The sequence below is a fragment of the Lithobates pipiens genome, unplaced genomic scaffold (genome assembly GCF_037356315.1).
Source record: "Lithobates pipiens isolate NorthernLeopardFrog02 unplaced genomic scaffold, aLitPip1_a1.2 Scaffold_8, whole genome shotgun sequence".
Taxonomy (NCBI): Eukaryota; Metazoa; Chordata; class Amphibia; order Anura; family Ranidae; genus Lithobates; species Lithobates pipiens.
Window position 1 is genome coordinate 456,470,078 of NW_027507903.1, and position 16,697 is coordinate 456,486,774.

At 43.4% G+C, this 16,697-nt stretch overlaps 1 protein-coding gene across 2 annotated transcripts in view; it reads right to left on the bottom strand.

Annotated features, from left to right (window-relative positions):
* The window catches only part of BLTP3B (bridge-like lipid transfer protein family member 3B), a 137,490-nt gene that overhangs the window by 35,510 nt on the left and 85,283 nt on the right, over positions 1-16,697 (bottom strand). For both annotated transcript variants that reach the window (XR_013270269.1, XM_077468456.1), the window contains exons 13-14: positions 15,263-15,453; positions 1,220-2,598 (exon numbers count right to left, since the gene is read on the bottom strand). Coding sequence is in view for 1 of the 2 variants with exons in the window: in XM_077468456.1 (XP_077324582.1) it covers positions 1,220-2,598; positions 15,263-15,453 (1,570 nt within the window). In the remaining variant the exon portion in view is untranslated. The remainder of the gene's footprint in view (positions 1-1,219; positions 2,599-15,262; positions 15,454-16,697) is intronic.

A 16,697-nucleotide genomic window follows, 5' to 3' on the forward strand; every position in this document is an offset into this window, starting at 1 on the left:
GGTTTAGGAGATATTTACCATATAAGCTTGGGCTGTTATCGGCGCATGCCCACTGAAGAAGGGGGGGGGGGTCGATCGTACAGTTTCTAAAGGGCCCGTGCCGTGACTCACGCACGCATGTATGGGTGTGTTGTCACGTGTCTCCAGCCAGTCACAGAGCCGGAGTCCGCGGCACCGGAAGAAAGAGGGGTGAAGATGGATGTGGCCACCAGGGGGGACCTCTGGGTCATCGCGGGCTTCGTTTGCAGGTAACTGGTATGCGATGCATACTAGCCCATTACGCTTTTAATTTGCAGGGGAAACAGGAAGTAAAACCCATAAGGGTTTACTTCCTCCTTAAGAGTTCAGCTTTACATACAGACATCATGTGGTGCCTGTACATCTAACCATCCTCTAATGTGTTTGGTCAGTTTTAGCTTAACAGGGCTGGAAATATATAAAATACAAAAGTAAGACGCTTCCAGCATTGAGCACATACACAATTGCATTAAAACTGAATCAAAAAATACAATCCTAAGGTTTCATTCACGTGACCATAAAAATGTTACTGATTATATTACACATGTGTTTTCTAGAAGAAAAATTTCCTGCGTAATAATCCGTAAAATACTTGCGTTTCAACAGACAGGCTTTGTGCACTGGTGCGCAGTCATGTTGGAACAGGAAGGGGCCATCCCCAAACTGTTCCCACAAATTTGGGAACATGAAATTGTCCAAAATGGCTTGTTATGCTGATGCCTTAAGATTTCCTTTCACTGGAACTAAGAGGCCAAGCCCACCCCTGAAAAACAACCCCACACCATAAATCTGCCCTCCACTAAATGATATGGACCAGTGCACAAAGCAAGGTCCATTAAGACATGGATGAGTTTGGGGTGGAGGAACTTAACTGGCCTGCGCAGAGTAATGACCTCAACCCGATAGACTGCGAGCCAGGTCTTCTCGTTCACATCAGTGCCTGACCTCACAAATGTGCTTCTGGAAGAAAGGTCAAACATTCCCATAGACATACTCCTAAACCTTGTAAACAACCTTTCCAGAAGAGTTGAAGCTGTTATAGCTGCAAAGGGTGGCCAACTCAATATTGAACCCTACGGACTAAGGCTGGGATGCCATTAATGTTCATGTGCTTGTAAAGGCATGTGTCCCAATACTTTTGACAACATAGTGTATAATCTTTGGTTTGTTAAAAGTATATTGAACAAGAAAATCAAATTACCTTGTGTCAGTTTGTTTCTTCTGAGCCTCAGGGAACTGTATGCTGAGAAGTGGATCTAAAACAGGCTCTGTATCGGGGGCTTGAAGGTTAATAAGATTTTCTTCAAAATGGCTGACTGAACCAGAAATGCTATCATCACTATTATGGGCGTCATCTAAGTGGGCATCCTCTTTAAGACCATTGACATTAATTAGATGTCCCAAGACTCCATCCTCTACCTTCAAAGATGACCCTTCAACAGATTTTTCCAAACTTTCCATCCTTGGCTCAGCAATGTTGGGTGACTTTGATAGGCCAACATCCGGCAAGTCAACCTTTCTAGGTTCTAGAATTGCCCCAGAGTCACCACTGGCAGAATCAATGATTAAGTCAAGAGCTGAGTTACATATGCTATCTTCTTGGGTGCTCTCTGCTGGGGAAGTCTGTTTGTTTCCAGCAAGAGGGCTTCCTTGTTGGGAGATGGGGCAGGTGGATGTATTTTCCTCTGGTAAAGGGTGCAATAATAAAGAAACCTCAGCACTTTTTAGCAGCAGACCAATGGACAGTTTGGTGTCCTCAGCTGGTTTTCCAGTCACGCCCTCTACATCCTTCCGCAGATTGTCCGTGACCTGCTTTAGTGATTCCTGCAGCAGCAATAAGAAAATATACTGATAGTGATTCATTTGAGCACTCATGTGTTTTTGAATATAAGCGAGGACCTGGATGTCTGCTTGGGGTGGCTCTGCGGGTGGTGGGACTGATAAGCTACTGTCTAAGGACTGGGACTTCTGCAGTGGCAGACTCTGGCCATCCAAATCTGTGCGATAGTATTGGTTTAAAAGTTTTTTGCGCTGCAGACGACCGGCAAAGTCCGTCGATTCGCTTTTGGAAAGGTTTACTAAAGTATCACCGTTAGAAACTATCTGTTTCTGAGACTGTGCAAAACGTCTGGGCTGGCAAACCCAAATGGAGAAGGGGAAGGAGTCAACAAAATTTACAGGTCGGCCTTTTCCGCTTTTAATCCCTTCGTAGTCGACCCAAAACTGTGTGAAATGTATGGCCCAGATGTCCTTACCGGAGGATGTTTTCAACGCATTGGTGTCCAGCTTTGGTGCAACAAAACCTTTGTAGACATCATGCATTTTAGTGTCCTGTTCAAATGCATGTCTCTGAAATATGGGGTGCAGGATGTCATTGCTGTCCTCTGAGCGGGGAAAGGAGGTGAATGATTTGGAGAAGAAAGGGTAGTCTTTATAGTCCTGGAATATGGCTTCAAGGTCTGAACGTCGACAGTTTGGGGACTGCCTCGTGTTGCTGGCGATCATTTCAGAAGTCTGGATACTGATAGCAGTTGGCTGGTCATGGTGGCAGTCCAACTTCTTTTGTGATGGTAAGATAAGCTGTGTAAAAAATAAAAATAAAAATAAAAAAACAAACACACATTATAGAAGTCAATCTTTCTATACAATCAGCTATGTTTTTTCTCCTGTTTCAAAGCATAGTGGCTAATCCTGGCAAACAGATGAAATGATATACAACAGCTGCCTTAATTGCCAAAAGATTTAGATTTCTGTCCATTGTATTTTGAGATTAACCACTTTAATACCAGGCACTTACACCCCCCTTCCTGCCCAAGACAATTTTCAGCTTTCAGCACTGTCGCCAAGAGTGCCAGTGGGGACCTGAGAAGAGGAGGATTGGGGCTGCTCTGTGCAAAACCATTATACAGCACAGGTTGATTTGCTTTGGTTTTTTTTTTCTTTAAAAAATCAAACCTTTCCTGGCATCTAGGATACACCTTGCCAAATGATTGTCGTATACTGTTGAAAATATGATGTCTTGTTTCGATATGTACATTCAAGACCTGTGCTGACATATCCCCTCAGGAGCCAGCATGTTGTATTCATTGGGGTGACCCATGCTTTCTGTTCTGTTTTGTATACCTAAATGCCAGACGTGTCACTTGCAGGGGCCACTCCTTATACCTTTTATAACCAATGTATGTTGTTCTGTATTTTGTGTTCCGAAAACCAATAAACAGATAAAAAAAAATTAAAAAAGCAAACCTTTAATGTCACTTTAAAGCAGTAGTAAAGCCCGCTTCGTTATTTTTACCTACAGGTAAGTCTATAATAAGGCTTACATCTAGAAAATAATATCCCTCTAAACATTCACCGTTTAGGAGATATTCATGCTGTATGCAGCCAGTGATATCTACCATGCACTTGTGCGCTCTGAAGGTCTGGCATACCTTGCTGGAACTTTAGAGCTTCTTGCAGCAACTGAGGGCTTCCACGTGTGTTGTCTTCACAGCTCCAGCCAATCACACAACGGAGCGTTTGAACCCGGAAGAAAGACCAGTGGAAGAGGTAAGCCCACTCAGTGATGACTGGGTATGCGATGCATACTAGCACATTATACAATTGCTATATATAGTTGTTATTGTTTATATAATTGGTTATTCTACTGCCATCTTGTGGCCATTTTAGTTATTGCACCACCCTTTTCTGTTTCTCATCTGTATTCCCTCCCACTTCATTGTGATGTAATTTCCCGTTTCTCTGTCTTGTGAGGAAAGAGATTGCCACTTCTCTATAGGTCGCATGCAATCTGCTTGCATCCGGGAACACATTACCATGTTTTGGCCAGCAGATACCGTCTTTCATTCATCTGCCACCTGCCACATCTTGTTTTTTGCTATATCTGCTGCTTGGAATAAAAACCTACGCCGAGTCCCACAGCCGGTATCCGCTGATCCGGGAAGAAGACTCGCAAAGAGAGCGGCCTGTAGTGGGGACGATGAGGGCTTCATTTGCAGGCACGTTTCACGTAATGTGCTAGTATATAAAGCATACTAGCACATTATGTCTTTACTTTGCAGGTGACAAAAAAAAAAAAAAAAGAAAAAAAAAAAGAAAGAGGCAGTGTCTACTTCCTCTTTAAAGTGTAAGTAAACTCCCATCTCTAACTTTTACCTATAGGTAAGCCTATAATAAGGCTTACCCATAGGTACTCTAAATATCTCCTAAATGTGCACAGTTTAGAAAATATTTACTGTACACGCGGCCGGTGATGTCACTGATGCATGCACTCCGAAGGAATGCATACGCGGGAGTGAGGTCATTGCGTCACCGGCCACTCACACAGCCAGAATCTGCGAACCCAGAAGGAAGACCGGGGGAAGATGGGAGCCTTCTCAGCAGTGACAGCACAGCGCTTGAGGGCTTAATTTCCAGGTACGTTTCCCATAATGTGCTAGTTTGCGATGCATACTAGCATATTATAGCTTTAACTGGCAAGCTGCATAAAAAAAAAGAAAAATAAATAAAAAAACAAAAACCACATACACACACCGGTTTACTACCTCTTTATTAAGCTGCGTAGGGGGATGTGGAACGCTCTTCCACAATTGGTGTCATCAGCAGGAAGTATTGATAGTTTTAAAAGACTCCTGGACATGCATCTTAGTGAACACAACATACAGGTATATGGGAAATGGTTATTTACATGAACACACATACACCAAATATTCAACCTTACCAACTATGAAACCCACAGGTTGAATGAAAAAAAACTATTATGCCGCTTACACACGATCGGACTTTACGCCAACAAAACCGTGGATTTTTGTTTGAAGGTTGCTGGCTCAAATATGTCTTGCATACACACGGTCACACAAATGTTGGCCAACAATTACGAACGTGGTGACATACAAGACGTACAACAAGCCGAGAAAAAGGATGTTCAATAGCCAGTGTGGCTCCTTCTACTTGATTCAGAGTATGCATGAACTTTTGTGCAACTGACCTGTGTACACACGATCAGAAATTGAGAACCTGCTAAGAAACATTTGTTGGAGGAAAGTCCGACAGCAAATGTTCGATGGAACATACACACAATCGGACTAAGACAACAAGTTCACATCCAACATTTCTGTCGGAAAATACGACCATGTGTACAAGCTTCAAAAATGTGCTGTTTCAGAGCTCTAAAACTCCTTCCTCAGGCTACACTATGAGAAATAGAAGAGTTGGTGATATTTATTGACTTTTGGAAGTATTCACAACAGTGTCCTCCATTCTATATGGGGTCCAGGAAACATCTGGATTTCGCCAATATCCTATGGAAATGACCATGTGCAATTGACTCTATTTTTCTCTCAAGACCATCATTAGGGACAATACTAGCAGTCTGGACACATTAGGGGGTCTATTTATAACAGTTTTCAAACAAGATTCACACTGTTTTTCAATTAAATGCTGCCCCTTTGTTTACACGGTCGGGGATTTCTGGCCAGCAAAGGAATGGGGCCGAATGACATTACCGTTTCCTACATTCTTTACCAACCATTGACAGAAAGAAAGCGGTCAAATAAAAGTGGTAGAAATACTGCTACTATATATGACATTAGGGCACTCGCTGAGCGAGTAAAAAGTCCAGCATTCGGACAAATGCTCAAAGATTCAAAGATTAATCCAAACACCTTGAGCTCATTCTTACCCCCCTAATGAACCACAATAAAAATATTCCTTATATAGCATATCTATGTCTGAATACAGTAAGCCATACCTTATTAGGATACAGATCCACCATCATAAAAACAAAATAGCTTCAGACAAGACAAAAACCCTGCATCTTTAAAGGAAATTTTTAAGGACAGAAACATGGATTTTGCCCTTGCCAATTTCTCCTTACAGTATTGAAATTCTAGTTGCTGTTTTGTCATGCTGACCCTCTGGCTTCAATACTTCAAGTCAGTAACCCTTCAAGCTGTAGTAAAGTTTGTAAAGGAAAAAAAATAAATTCACCCTGCAAGATAATGTCATAATGTGCTAGTATGCATCGCATACTAACACATTATGTGTGACTTACCGTATTTATCAGCGTATAACACGCACCCCAAGTTTAGGAGGGAATTTTAAGGAAAACAACTTTTAGGAGGGAAGTTTAAGGAAAAAAAAACTTACATTTAAATGCCCATCAATGCAGCCTTATCAGTGTCCATCTGCAGCTTTGTCAATGAAGCCTTGCCCCAGTGCAACCTTGCCCCCAGTGTCTATTGTAGCCTTATCAGTGCAGCCTTGCCCCCAGTGCACCCTTGCCCCCAGTGTCTATTGTAGCCTTATCAGTGCAGCCTTGCCCCCAGTGTCCATCGATTGGATGATTTAAAATTGGCGCAGCCGCAACTTGCCGGAGCAAACGCCGCTGAGATCGCAGGGACTGGGCGGAGCCGAGATACACATAGCCGAGTCTACTCGGCTCCGCTCACAGTCATGCCCAGTCCCGTCCTATGATGGACATAACACAGGTCCAATGGCGGGACTGGGCGTGACTGTGAGCGGAGCCGAGTACACTCGGCTATGTGTATCTCGGCGGCGATCGCTCTGCTCACAGTCAGCGGAGATCGGTGTATAACACGCACCCACGATTTTCCCCTGATTTTAAGGGGAAAAAGGTGCGTGTTATAGGCCGATAAATACGGTACCTTAAAACTAAGCCCTCCAGTGGCACACTGTCACCACTGACAGGGCTTCCATTTTCACCCGGTCTTCTTTCTGGGTTTGTAGGCTCCGGCTGTCTGACTGGCCGAGCCGCGAACAGGAGTCACAGTTCATGGCACAGTCCACTGAATGAATGGCACGGTATGCCGCTCCTTCAGAGCGCATCCGCCGGTGACATCACCAGCTGCTGCTTTGTGGAATATCTCGCTGGGAACCTCAGTGTGCTGCTGGCTTCTCCTCCCCCAGTTGTTATGCAGCTGAGAACAGAGGGAATGTGATCAAAGCTTAAACAAAAAAAAAAAAGGTATTTATTTTATTATTTAATTAATTATTATTTTTTTGGATAGCGCAGTGTCACAGGGAACGTTTTTTTGTTTATATATTGTTTGGATATACACATTGCAGCAATCCTTTTTCATATACGTCACTGTAGATATGGATGTTTTTGAATATCGTGCTTCGCACAAAGTTAATACTGATGGTGTTTTTGTGGCAACTGGCAGTAACACCGAGGTGGGGGGGATGTTCATGAGACTTAAAAATATTATGACATCTGAACTTCACCTGCAATGGGACCTTGTGTTCTTGCAGCAATATATTGCAGAACATATGGTCCCTAGAAGCCTAAGGTGGGATGTAAACCCCCAACAAGGGGAAGTGGACCTAGATATTTGGTTCAAGTATTTTAATGAGGCTGGAACCAATTTGTTGGGTTTCTTGATTGCAAGGAAGAACAGTAAAATGGCCCTACTAGATAAAGAAATTAAAGAAATTAAGGATAAATTAATGTCATATAAGGACACTCCTGAATATAACTCTCTCTCTGCCAATTTGTTGAACCATCTGGAAAAAGAGGATAGAGAACAAAAATATAAGAAACAGAAAAAGTACTCCAGAGATGTTAATGACTACAAGATGGGTACTGTTTTTGGTTGGCAGAAATTGGTTCAGAATACACCCGCCACGGACATACAACCCATAAGTGGTTCCCAATCTGGAGGTTCTATTGCCCCACAGAGGGTCGCTTTGCCTCCTATGTCTTATAGTGAGGCTGCACAGAGTAAGGTGTATGATGGCCCACCCTCCTCTCAGCAGAGGGTGCATCATTACACTCCACACACCCCTAATAATCCTCATAGAGGAAGAGGTAACAATCGAGGAAAGAGAGGGGGTAGAGGTTTTAATAGAGGACGTTCATATAATTATGATGTTCACCAATATAGAGAGTATAATGACTCTCCCTACTATTCTCCATCACCCAGACGTGCTCCTCCTAACCCTCATTATAATGCCCCGTCTAACCCTCATTATAGTGGACCCCAATATTACAACGCGGCTCCCGTTTCTACATATAATAGGTTCTCTCCATTGGGAGAAATACGAGATTCAGACAATGTGAATAATGCCTATATACCATCTGGATATAATCCACCTAATACTAATTATAGGAACCAGGATTTTCGCGAGGATCCGCATATTCGAAAAAGGGATCAAGACCCAAGAGAGGGTGTAGAGGGGGAGAGCGATTACAGAGGAGGAAAAAGAAGGCGGGTTTAGTGGGACAGGGTGTGTTTAATTTAAGCAAGAAAACCTTCTCCCATGCCGAATTATCAGTACTCGATAAGGGTTTAAAATATGCACCCCCTAAACAACTTAATAAATTCAATACTTTTATTGATATACACAAATTTATCAGAAAGATTAACATTCAACGGTATTTGACAACCAATCCCTTCAGAACGGATTATCTAGCGGCCACATCGGGAACTGTGCATTCCGGGTTGGCTAACCCGTCTCTATTTATACCCCCTGTACCCACTGTTCCAGCTGTAAAAATATTTAAGGATTTAGTATTAAAAGATCTTGATAGACTCCCCATGAAATGTAATAATAGAACCACTTTTTCAACAAACGGTTTTAAATCTTTATGTGAACAAAAAGACGTAGTTATACGTCCAGCTGATAAGGGGGGGGGGTGTTGTGATTCTGGACAGGGATAAGTACGAAGCTGAAATGCATAGGATCTTGGGTGAGCCAGGTACCTATAAGCAACTCCCCAATAATCCCACGATTGTATATAAAAAACAACTTAAGGATCTTATTAATAAAGGCTATGATCAAAAAATATTGAATAATAAAGAAAAAAACTTTTTGGTTCCCATTTCCCCCTCAATTCCTGTAATCTATTACTTACCGAAGATCCACAAAGATCTGGTGAGCCCTCCTGGTAGGCCCATAGTGAGTGGCATTAATTCGGTCACTTCACGCATAGGCCGTTACATAGATTTTTATTTGCAACCCCTGGTTAAAAAAACCCCATCCTACCTTAGAGATACGGGTGCTACAATCAGGAGACTTGAAAGCTTAGTGCTTCATGAGCAATGTATCATAGCTACAGCTGATGTAGCGTCCCTCTATACTTGCATACCTCAGGGAATGGGTATAGAGGCTGTTCGATATTTTTTAGATCGTGAGGACTCTCTGGCATCATTTCAATGTGATTACCTCATAGAACTTTTAGAATTTGCCATGGAACATAACTATTTTTGGTTTAACGACAAGTATTATTTACAACAACGGGGTGTAGCAATGGGGGCTAAATTTGCCCCCAGTCTTGCTAATTTGTTCATGGCCAAGTGGGAGGAGGATGTCGTCTATGCCCAGAGGAACCCTTCTTTGGTCCTGTGGGCTAGGTATATAGACGACATCCTCCTCCTATGGAGTGGTTCACCGGATTCGCTGACCGAATTCTTTATGAATTTGAACAGTAACGATAGGGGTATTTCTCTATCGTTTGAAATGAGTCTTTCTAGGATAAATTTTCTTGATTTAGAGATTGAATTAGTAGACAATAAATTTGTGTTCAAAACGCACTTCAAACCGACGGACAGGAATAGCTTCATTCCCCTCGATAGCTGCCATCATAGATCATGGTTGAGTTCGATACCACGCAGTCAATTTCTACGACTGCGAAGGAATTGCACAGACCTTGATACGTTCAGGACACAAGCAGTAATCCTTAAACAAAAATTTGAGGATAAGGGATATGATGCTAGGGTTCTTGATGTAGAGATACAGAAAGTTATTGACACTAACAGGGAGAGCCTTGTGGTTGAGAAAGTGCGCCATGAACCTGATGATACTTATAGATGGTCTATGCTTACATCTTTTTCGGTACAGCACAAACAAATTAAGACCATTATAGATAAACATTGGGATGTATTAAGAAGTGACCCAGTCCTCAACTCAAAGTTACCTGAGCGGGCGAAAGTACTTTTCAGGGGTGCACCCTCCCTACGGAACCGTATTGCTCCCAATGTTATTAACCCACCCTGTCGTCCATCATTTTTTCACAATCTAACAGGTTTTTATCCTTGTAAAAAATGTGTGGTATGTCAGTTTAATATAGCCGGTAGACATAAAACAACTGAGTTTACATCAACAACAACTAATAGAACACATACTATAAAATCATTTTGTACCTGTAGCACCCGGTATGTAGTATATCTGATCACCTGCCCGTGCGGCAAACAATATGTGGGGAGGACGACAAGGACGTTTGCGATTAAAGTAGGGGAACACATAGCCTTAATAAAGGGTAAGGTCTCTAAACACACTGTCCCGAGACACTACAGGGAATATCATAACAGTGACCCAACAGGTACCCAATTTTTAGCTATTGACAAATACACACCCCCGTGGAGGGGTGGCGCCATGACTCGGGGTGTTTCCAGATTAGAAACCTACTGGATATATACGATTCGATCTTACTCGCCATTTGGCTTAAATGTAGAATGGGATATTAATGCCTTCATTAACCACTTTCAGACCGGACCATTTTGCTGGTAAATGACCAGAGGTCTTTTTACACTTTGGCACTGCGCTGCTTTAACTGGTAATTGCGCGGTCATGCAATGTTGTACCCAAACAAAATTTGCGTCCTTTTCTTCCCACAAATAGAGCTTTCTTTTGATGGTATTTGATTGCCTCTGCGATTTTTATTTTTTGCGATATAAACGTAAAAAGACCGCAAATTTTGAAAAAAAATGATATTTTCTACTTTTTGTTATTAGAAAAATCCAATAAACTCAATTTTAGTCATACATTTAGGCCAAAATGTATTCAGCCACATGTCTTTGGTAAAAAAAAAGTCAATAATTGTATATTTATTGGTTTGCGCAAAAGTTGTCACATCTACAAACTAAGGTACGTTTTCTGGAATTTACGCAGCTTTTAGTTTACGACTGCCTATCTCATTTCTTGAGGTGCTAAAATGGCAGGGCAGTACAAAACCCCCCCAAATGACCCCATTTTGGAAAGTAGACCCCCTAAGGAAATTGATAAGAGGCATGTTGAGCCCATTGAATATTTTATTTTTTTGCCTCAAGCGATTGAATAATGACAAAAAAAAAAATTTTTTTTTTTTTTTTTACACAAAGTTGTCACTAAATGATATATTGCTCACACATGCTATGGGCATATGTGAAATGACACCCCAAAATAAATTCTGCTGCTTCTCCTGAGTACGGGGATACCACATATGTGGTACTTTTTGGGAGCCTAGCCGCGTACGGGGCCCCGAAAACCAAGCACCGCCTTCAGGCTTTCTAAGGGCGTAAATTTTTGAGTTCACTTCTCACTACCTATTACAGTTTTGAAGGCCATAAAATGCCAAGATGGCACAAAACCCCCACAAATGACCCCATTTTAGAAAGTAGACACCCCAAGCTATTTGCTGAGAGGCATGTTGAGTTCATGGAATATTTTATATTTTGCCACAAGTTGCGGGAAAATTACAAACTTTTTTTTTTTTTTTTTTTTTTTCACAAAGTTGTCACTAAATGATATATTGCTCACACATGCCATGGGCATATGTGAAATGACACCCCAAAATAAATTCTGCTGCTTCTCCTGAGTACGGGGATACCACATATGTGGGACTTTTTGGGAGCCTAGCCGCGTACGGGGCCCCGAAAACCAAGCACCGCCTTCAGGCTTTCTAAGGGCGTAAATATTTGACTTCACTCCTCACTACCTATTACAGTTTTGAAGGCCATAAAATGCCAAGATGGCACAAAACCCCCACAAATGACCCCATTTTAGAAAGTAGACACCCCAAGCTATTTGCTGAGAGGCATGTTGAGTCCATGGAATATTTTATATTTTGCCACAAGTTGCGGGAAAATTACAAACTTTGTTTTTTTTTTTTTTTTTTCACAAAGTTGTCACTAAATGATATATTGCTCACGCATGCCATGGGCATATGTGAAATGACACCCCAAAATAAATTCTGCTGCTTCTCCTGAGTACGGGGATACCACATATGTGGGACTTTTTGGGAGCCTAGCCGCGTACGGGGCCCCGAAAACCAAGCACCGCCTTCAGGCTTTCTAAGGGCGTTACAGTTTTGAAGGCCATAAAATGCCAAGATGGCACAAACCCCCCCCAAATGACCCCATTTTGGAAAGTAGACACCCCTAAATTTAGGGGTACACTAGTGAGACTAGGTAATAAATGGCGGGTGCCCTGAAACTATAAAAAAATAACTAACCAACCAGCGTCACCTGTAACAGTTATATGGTGATCACTGGTGAAAGGGTTAACTAGGGGGCAATCAGGGGGCTTTATGCGGTAGTATATGGGGGTCCCTGGCGCTATAAAAAGCTGCGGCGAACCTAAATACCTACCTGCCTAACTAGCGTCACCTGTGACACTAATACGGCGATCAGAAAAATGATCGCTTATTAGGCTGGGTTCACACTGGAGCGATGCGGAAACGCCGCGAATCCGCGGCGGGTTCCCGCATCGCATGCCTCCCGGCGGCAGTTCACACTGCCCTATACGAACTGCTGGGAGTGTCAGTGAAATGTTACTGACACCCCCAGATCAGTTCGCATATCGCAGTGCGATCTGCAAACTCGGATCGCATGGTGTGAACACCCATGCGATCCGATTCTGCTGCGGGCCAAAAAAAGGGTCCCGTGCGAATTTGCGGCGGGTGCGGCGGGTGTGGCGGGTGCGGCGAATGGCTGAACTCGAATCGCACAGAGATCGGATGTGATTTGCACTGCAGTGCGGTGCGAATCACATTCTTTCTCATAAACCGCTGCAATGTGAACCCAGCCTTAGTGACACTGGCGACGGGGGGTGATCACGGGGTTAAACCTTTATTGGGGGGGTTAGGGGGGTACATTAGAACTAAAGGGGGCTAACTCTAACTGCCCTAACAGTTATTACAGTCACAAATGACACCAATGCAAAAAAAAAAAAAAAAAAAAAAAAAAATGACATTGGTGTCACTGTGACTGGGGGGCAGGGGTAATTGGGGGGGTGATCGGGGGGTAAAGGGGGGGTGTGAGTGTGCCTGGCATGTTCTACTGTGTGTGTAGAGTGTTGGTGCAACTCACCGATCCGCTCTCCTCCGTGTCGGAACGGAAAATACCGACACGGAGGAGAGAATACATCACTTCCTCTCCTGTGTTTACATTACAGGAGAGGAAGTGATGTCACGGGGGATTTCCATTCGTCGAGAGCGATCGCGAGGGGGTGGCCATGAATGAATGGCCGCCCCCTCATCCCGGATCGCTCTCGAAGGAATGCCGACCGCCGCAGGCACCGGGGGGGGGCCCGATCGGGCCCCCCACCCGCGGGCAGGCAGGGACTTATATATACGCCCATATGCCTGCCCGTGCCATTCTGCCGACGTATATCGTCGTGCGGCGGTCGGCAAGTGGTTAATAATGGATAATATGTATATTGGCAACATTTTATTCTAGCGTTTTATTTTAGTTTATTTGTTTTAATATTTTTTGATTTTCATGTAAATGGTAGGTTTTTCTATCATTGTTATTTATGGCATATTATTATTATTATTCTTGGGACAGAATTCTATCTGCCTTAGATGTTATCAGTATTTGTTACAATGTACATTCGGGCATACGTTGTATCGGTGCTGGTGTGTATCTTGTATATATTTTTTAAATATATTTTTTAAGTATTGCCTATATACAACTGCTCCCACTCCATACATATTAGTACGATATTTTTTTCATTGGGGAGTAGGGTTATCGTTGGCAGGCCCTGGTATTTCTTTAATGACAGGTCTCCTTTAAAGTCCTGCTGCTACACCAGTGGCGGCTTGTCCATAGGGGTCGATGCCGGACACAGTGCGACACCAGACACAGTGCAATTATGGGAAGCGGCAAGTCTATGCAATCACGAGATTGCAGACGCAGCACTTAATTTGCAGGCTTTTATCCCACCTTGCAGTGCTTTCCGGAGTACCTAGTAGCTTCTGCCTGGCGCTCGTTGTATCTATTACTACGGCCGGGCGGTTTGATTGACATCTGAGTTTGATGTCACTTCCTGTTTTCTCTCTCCCATTGCGCTTGGGAGAGAGAAAATGGGATGTATGAGAGGAGCAGACCTCTCCATCAATGCTGTGGAAGGAGACGCCGCAGGACAGGAGAGGACAACACAGCAAGGTAAGTACCGCTGTGCTCCCACTGAGAACGGGGGGGGGGGGGGGGGTTGATATGACACAGGCTGGCTGCATTTGGTGGGACACAGGCTGCATGTAAGGAGGGGTGCCACTGGGGGCGCCTGAGGTAAGGACGGACTCCACCGGGGACACTCGATGACATCTGGTGGCAGAAGATGTGGCTAGTGACACGCTCAGGGCCTCCCACTGATTCCGCATTATGGGGAGTTGAACGATTTAATTTTATATTACAATGTAATAATAGAAATAATGCGCTTCAATCATCCTCACACCATAACAACCATGGTGCCGGGATGATTGAAGTGCTAAAACCAGGTGTTTGGAATATCTTTATCTGCTGATTGTTAAACTTTCTAGAATACACATATTTCTATTGTTTTGTAGTACCTGGGCCTGCTTTCCCTCCATCCCCCTCTCCCTCTATCCCTCGTTCATCTCAGATGCTAACCACACCACCTTAGGGCCATGCCCACGATTTTGCTGAAACCACGCCCATTTTCACCAAGTGGGAGGGGTCAAAAAGGGCGGGCGGGCGGGCGGGGTCTGCCCCCCCATCGTAAAACTTCACCAGCCACCACAGTACTACACTGTTCCCATCACTAAATCGGTCTACTTTTGGCTCATAGCACCAGGTCTGCAGTGGCCATCATATTCCTGAACATACACAGAAAGCAAGTTTATGGGATTTCAGTAGGCCAAATGTGATCTAGCTTGCAATCTAATGCAAGACACCAAAAACAAAAACGCTGATTTAGAAAAGCAATTTTTTTTTTTTTTTACAACTCAATTTGTAGTTCTCATTTAAGCTATTCAATTCCCCTGTGTTTGGAACAATCTAAAAGCGCCCATGGATAGAAAATGCCCCGTATTTCACGTAATCACATTGGCGAAATAAGAATAGATTTTATAACATCATTATATGCTGCCCTGCTGTGCTCTCATAAAATATACATAGTAAGTAAATATCATTCATGCATGGATTAGAGGAATAGCCTGGAATATCAGACTGAATTATTCAGCAGTGTTTGTTCTCCCTGCAATAACCTGAGATCGAAGAATTACCTTCAGCATCAGACCGTCCACCCGAATGTCAATGTGCTCATCATTGGAGCTGTCACTGAGTTTGTACATAGCCATGAACTGGTCAACGCTCTGCCTCAAGTCCAGAATGAACTGGTTTAGCCATAGGATGCTCCTCTCATCTACAGTGATCTGCAGTGCATTCAGTTGTACGTAGAGGTTGGAACTTGGAACTAAGAAAAAATCATAAGTGGTTTCATTATAACCGTTAAGTCCCAAAAAGTCAGCTGTATTCAGTACATGTGTCACTATATATACCTGTATATTAGCTAACTTTGTAGATAGTAAGCAATCAATCACACAGTCATCAAAAGGACATCCTTAAAGCAACCCTGCAACACAATAAAAATTGTACCTGAAGAAGTGGATGTTTACCGCTTCTGCCAACTGTACTGCTGCTCTGCTGATGAGAATTCGCCAGCTGAAGCCTTTTTCAGAAACCCACACATCTGGGAGAATCCATCCCTTGGTCCCCTGCAATGATCGGTGGTTTCTACCACCGACCTCTCGTCACTACAGGATACAACAGTGATCTACTGGCCAATGGGAGAAACTACTAATGGTTGCAGGGGACACTCCAGAAAGAGCGTTTCACAAAGATTTCTCTTCAATAGAACAGCGTGCAGAGGCACGGACGGCTTTTAAGAGGCAACTAGTATCCTCCATCTTCCTTACAGGTACAGTTTTTGTGTGAGTTTCAGCTTGCGGAAAAAGGTAATCTGCACTAGTAACACATCTTAGTGCCCTGCATATATCAAGGCAAGTCAAGCAAGTTCACAAAATGTAAATTTAAACATTTTTGCTTTTGTCTGCTATACCCTATGGCAGGGGTCTCCAAACTTTCAGAACAAAGGGCCAGTTTTTACTGTCCTTGAGGCTTTAGAAGGGCCAGATTGTGGCCAGTGAGATTAGAAAACACTGTGGTGTCGTTGAGTGCAAATAGCATCCCATGATTGGTTTTAGTGGAAAGAACAGTGCCCTATTCTTGGTGTTCAAGGTAGGAATGGTACCCCATCATTGGTGTCTGCGGGAGGAGTGGTACCCCATTGATGTCTGTAGGAGGAATGGTGACCATCATTGGTGTCAGTTGATGGTGCCCCAAGTGCCGGATAAAGGCAAGCAAAGGACCACATCCGGCCCGCAGTTTGAAGACCACTGTCCCATGGGATGATCACGTTGCAAGCACATGTTGAGGGATGCTGGAAATGCCTTTTGTCACATAACAATGGAACAAGGGGCCAACCTCTTCTCCTGCTCTGCCCCCTTATTTTAAGTGTTCAACTACCAGTTAACAGTAACAGAAGTTAATTTATACCACAAAAGTGACTATTGTTTGAAATATGAAGCTTGACAGCTGTTATGCTAGAAGGCTTGTTATTGTAGGCTGGAATCACTATGGAAAATAGAGGTTATCAAA